The sequence below is a fragment of the Corticium candelabrum genome, chromosome 13 (assembly GCF_963422355.1).
Source record: "Corticium candelabrum chromosome 13, ooCorCand1.1, whole genome shotgun sequence".
Classification (NCBI taxonomy): domain Eukaryota; kingdom Metazoa; phylum Porifera; class Homoscleromorpha; order Homosclerophorida; family Plakinidae; genus Corticium; species Corticium candelabrum.
Genome location: NC_085097.1, coordinates 5763906 through 5768905, shown reverse-complemented (window position 1 = coordinate 5768905; position 5000 = coordinate 5763906). Strand labels below are relative to the sequence as shown.

Below are 5000 nucleotides of genomic sequence, written 5' to 3'. Positions count from 1 at the left end.
AAACAAGCAAGAACAAACATAAACAAACAAGAACAAACATAAACAACACAACAACAATATAAACAAACAAGAACAAATATAAACAACACAACAACAATATAAACAATAACAAAACAAAACATAAACAAACAAGAACAAACATAAACGTAAACAAACGAATAACTAAAAAACTTTAACAAACAAAAGAAAAACAAACATAAACAAAAACAAAAACAACGTAAACAAATGACGGTAAACAAAAAGCATTAACAAACAAAAACATAAACAAACAAACAAAACAAACGTAAACAAATGTAAGCAAACAGATAAACAAAAACATGAAACAAACAGAACAAAAAACAGACGTAAACATAAAAAACAAACGTAAACAAAAACAAAAAAAACGTAAACAAAAATCAAGAATAACGTAAACAAATGACGGTAAACAAAAATATTAACAAACAACAAACATAAACAAAAAAACAAGCGTATTAATAAAGCAAACAAATAGACAACAAAATTTAAACATTTTAAAGAAACAGACAGCGACAACAAACGTAACAAACAAAACACCAACATTGACTAACCAAAAACAACAAACATAAACAAACATAAACAAACATAAACAAACATAAACAAACATAAACAAACGTAAACAAACATAAAAATGTTTACCTCCACAAATTTTCTTCCGACTCTACTATAGTCTTCGACAAGAAAGAAGATTCTGTCTGTATTTCTTGTGGAATCTCAACTTCTTGTTGAAAACAATCACCATCAAGGACATTGTCTTCCATCACAACATCTTGCAAGTCATCTTTACTGACTACACACATAATTGAAATTAATTAATTAATTAATTATTCATGTATTTAATTATTTATTTATGTATTTAATTAATTATTTATGTATTTAATTATTTATTTATGTATTTAATTAATTAATTATGTATTTAATTAATTAATTAATATTGTATAATTAATTGTAGTTATTGTATGTAATAGAGCATGTGACTGGTATACAACATTTATAGTCAATTGACCAACACAATACAACTAACAAAATGCTTGTTATGTATAACACACCTGTAGGCTCTGATCCTGCCAGAAAGTCCGACCCCTCAGTGGACACTAAAAGATCTAGAATAAAAAACAATTGCACGTATTGCATGTGTCCGGATCCTATACATTGTTGTCATTGGTAATTGCGTATTAGTGACAAATACCTTGACGTTGAAGCGTGTCATGATCAATGTCTTGAATTTGCTTGATACTCTTGGGTAAATCTTCAAAGCACCCTGCAACATCCACATCCATAGTGCACCATTTGTCAGCCTGTCTGTCCGTCTGTCTGTCTGTCTGTCTGTCTGTCTGTCTGTCTGTCTGTCTTATCTCATATATTTCAAACATGAACACTACTACAGGCTAATGAAGAGAAGGTGAGTTTAAGCAGGCTCTATGCGGCCACTACAACTATACTGCTATCTATACCTAATGTATGTAAAATTGTGTGACAAAGTCATCTACAGTGTTACAACTATTAAAGGTAAGAATAGAAATTTTTTTTGCTATTGTCTTTGCATTGCACCGCTGTAGTGTTATTGAAAACCGCTTTCGCCAAAAGCACATAAACTCATTGCAGTTATTGTTGCCAGCATCATCACATGATCGGCGAGATAGTTCCTGTAGATACTTTGTGGCTTCTTCACCCCAGCGACCAAAGTGTTCCATGACGAGGGGAACAAATCTCATTGAAGACATTCCAGCGAGCTTTAGCTCACTGTATTTTTTTGTCTTCCTGTCCTCTCTTCTTGCTGCTGCTGCTCCGTCTTTCTCAGCAGCCTGACTCACAATGTCCGATGCCCATGGATGTGAAAGGGCTACATCTAGTTCCACATTGGCACCAGAGCCAACATCAAAGACAGCGATGTCCGGTCTGTTGTTGCTATCTGTCTGTCTGTCTGTCTGTTTGTCTGTCAAATACATATATTTCATACATTGAAACTAGTACACTCACACTAAACTGTAAAACAAACAAGCAAGCCCGCAGGCCCTACGCTAAAACTAACTGCTAACGCCTAAATAACTGAAACGAGTAAGGCTCAAAATTACATGAGTTATACTGAGCAAGTCACGAAAGTTTTCTAGTAATTACTCTTGCATTACACCGTTTTAACGCAACGGAAATACAGCGCCGCCAGTATACAATGAAGTCAGTGCTGTTGTTCTGTCCATCTTCGTTGACTGAAAGGGTTGCTAGATCACGTAATAGACTCTGAGCTCTTCCAACCCCAACGACCAAAGTGTTCAAACACAACAGGTATACATGTTGAAGAATTCCCAAAAATGTCAAACTGCTGACCATATTTTGTCACTTTCTGCTGCTCTCTTCTAGCTGCAGCAGCACCATCTTCCTTGGAAGCGAGTGATAGGATGTCACCATTCCAAGGATGGGCAAGTGAAATATCCAATTCAACGTCAGTGCCAGATTGAGGGTTGAAATACACAATATCTGGTCGACAATAGTTGCCATCATATAAGTCCCTGGCTCCGTTTTGTGAGTAATGTGGAGTTCACTCGAACAATTTGCCTACACGTTTACAATGGAGCTGTGTGTCCAGATAGGTCCACCTCCGTGTTTGCATGTTAGCAAGTGATATCCTGTACTATCCAGCGATTGACCGCACTGACAACTATCAACAGCTGCAGCAAGGGTCATGTCACACCCCAACCTCAAACGAGTTGCAAGACAGAAGTCGGCAGCGTTCGATCAGCGCAAACTTTGTTGAGGTTGGAATAGAATCCAGCCAGGCCCCAGCTCCTTTACCTTGCAGTGACCTGAAACGAGAAGCCTCATGACAAGACTGGGAATTTTTTTGAATCGAAGACATCATTTGTTTGAAATATTCTTGAGATAGTTTGTGTTACAACTTTTTAAGATTGATAAGGAGATCTTCCAAAGCATTATTTACTGGTAAAGAAAGCTGCAATTCATGAGCAATCGAACCACCGACAGTTACATCCTTAGGACACATTACTCCATTAATCAAGCTCTCCAGAACTGGAAAACTATGAGGAAGATCAACCAGACTTTGAGCCCAAGAGGATACAAAGGAAATAGAACTGATAGATTGCGCAGATAACATGCCAAAACCACCAAACCTTATTGGTAAAGTTGCTTGCAGTCTGTCTGTCGCTGTCTGTCTGTCTGTCTGTCTGTCTGTCTGTCTGTCTGTCAATACATACATTTAAAATTTCAACACTATTACATTCTAAATGGTTCCAGCAAGGAAAAGGAAAACATGCTACAACAATGTCCTGTCTGTCTGTCTGTCTGTCTGTCTGTCTGTCTGTCCGGAGTGATTTCGAGGAAGCTGTCGAGATTTTCATGCAGTACAAACGACAGTGGCATAATGTTTGACTGCAATGTTGTAGGCCAAGTCCATTAATGTGTTATAATTTGCTTAATTATGAAGGACTGGTAGATATTTGAAAGTTTCCTGTACATACGTAGAGTTTTGATGATAATAAATGAATCTGTCCGTCTGTCTGTCTGTCCGTCTGTCTGTCTGTCTGTCTATCTGTCTGTTTGTCAATACATATATTTCCATTACAATAAAATTTCCATCAAACTCTAAAAGCAAACCTGTCTGTCTGTCTGTCTGTCTGTCTGTTTGTTTGTTTGTCTGCTTGTTTAATTAATTTGTCTGTTTGTTTGTCTGTCTGTCTGTCTGTTTGTCAAGCTGTTTGTCTGTGTAGTTGCATGCATGTGTAAGGCTCCATAAAAGATAAAACATCTTACATTCTCTCAAAGTGGTAATAGGACGTTCTAACGGGTCAAGCCCCCTCAGAAATGTTTCAATCTCTGATTCGATCTGTAATACCAACACATTGTCAAACTGATGACGTCACTTAGCAACCTCAATATTTTTTCCAAATTATTCCAAACTAAAATACTCCACCCACTGGATCGTAATTGAGTATATGAGAGGTGTCATCAATCCAACTCCTCATCACTTGACGTGGCAACTTTGTGTGTACATCAAAGGGCACACGTGCTATCCTCTTCCTTTTTGGTGGAGGCATCTCTACATCAACCTACAGGTAATTATAATAAACAAAAATTAATTGTATTTTAATATATAAATTATTAATTAATAAATTGGTTATTAAATATACAAACATTAATAAACGTAAACAAACAAATAACCAAAAAACATAAACAAACAGCACAAAACAAACGTAAACAAAAATAAACAAAAACATAAACAAACAAAACAAAATAAATATAAACAAACAAATAAAGAAAAGAACATAAACAAACAAAACAAAACAAATGTAAACAAACAAATAACAAAAAAAAAAATAAACGTAAACAACCAAATAATTAATTATATAATTTATTAATAATAAATTATTAAATAAATAATTAATATTAAATAAATATTGCAAATAAATAATAAACAATCACTCAATAAATAAAATATTATTATAACCTATAATACATATTAATAAAAAATTTAAATAACCTATTAAAATCAATTTATATTGTCAAAAAGCAAATGCAATAATGTGTCTACTTGCGCGTGTGTATGCATTGATATACTCACTTCTTCAAGCTCAAAGTCTACTTCCGATGGTGACAATATAAAATCAACTTGAGCAGCTGCAGGTTCGTCTGGTGGTATGACTTCGTCAATAGAAGAAACGACACTCTCTGAATGTAGACTAGCTGCAGCTCCATTGCCAGTAACAAACCTGCACAATTGTAGTCTACATGAAGCAACAACAACAACAACAACAACAACAAAAACAACAAAAACAGCAACAAAAACAACAACAAAAACAAAACAAACAAAAAACATAAACAACAACAACGAAAACAGCAGCAAAAACAACAACAACACAACAACAAAAACAACAAAAACAACAACAAAAACAACAACAAAACAACAACAACAATAATAACAACAACAAAAACAACAACCACTACAACGACAACTATAACACAATTTCATTTGA

The 5000-nt window shown here is 34.7% G+C and overlaps 1 protein-coding gene across 2 annotated transcripts in view; it reads right to left on the bottom strand.

The window, feature by feature from the left end:
• The window catches only part of LOC134188739 (uncharacterized), a 13118-nt gene that overhangs the window by 1259 nt on the left and 6859 nt on the right, over positions 1–5000 (bottom strand). For both annotated transcript variants that reach the window (XM_062656924.1, XM_062656925.1), the window contains 6 exons: positions 4589–4736; positions 3945–4076; positions 3781–3853; positions 1205–1276; positions 1065–1118; positions 655–805 (listed from right to left, as the gene is read on the bottom strand). In XM_062656924.1, the coding sequence (XP_062512908.1) occupies positions 655–805; positions 1065–1118; positions 1205–1276; positions 3781–3853; positions 3945–4076; positions 4589–4736 (630 nt within the window). The remainder of the gene's footprint in view (positions 1–654; positions 806–1064; positions 1119–1204; positions 1277–3780; positions 3854–3944; positions 4077–4588; positions 4737–5000) is intronic.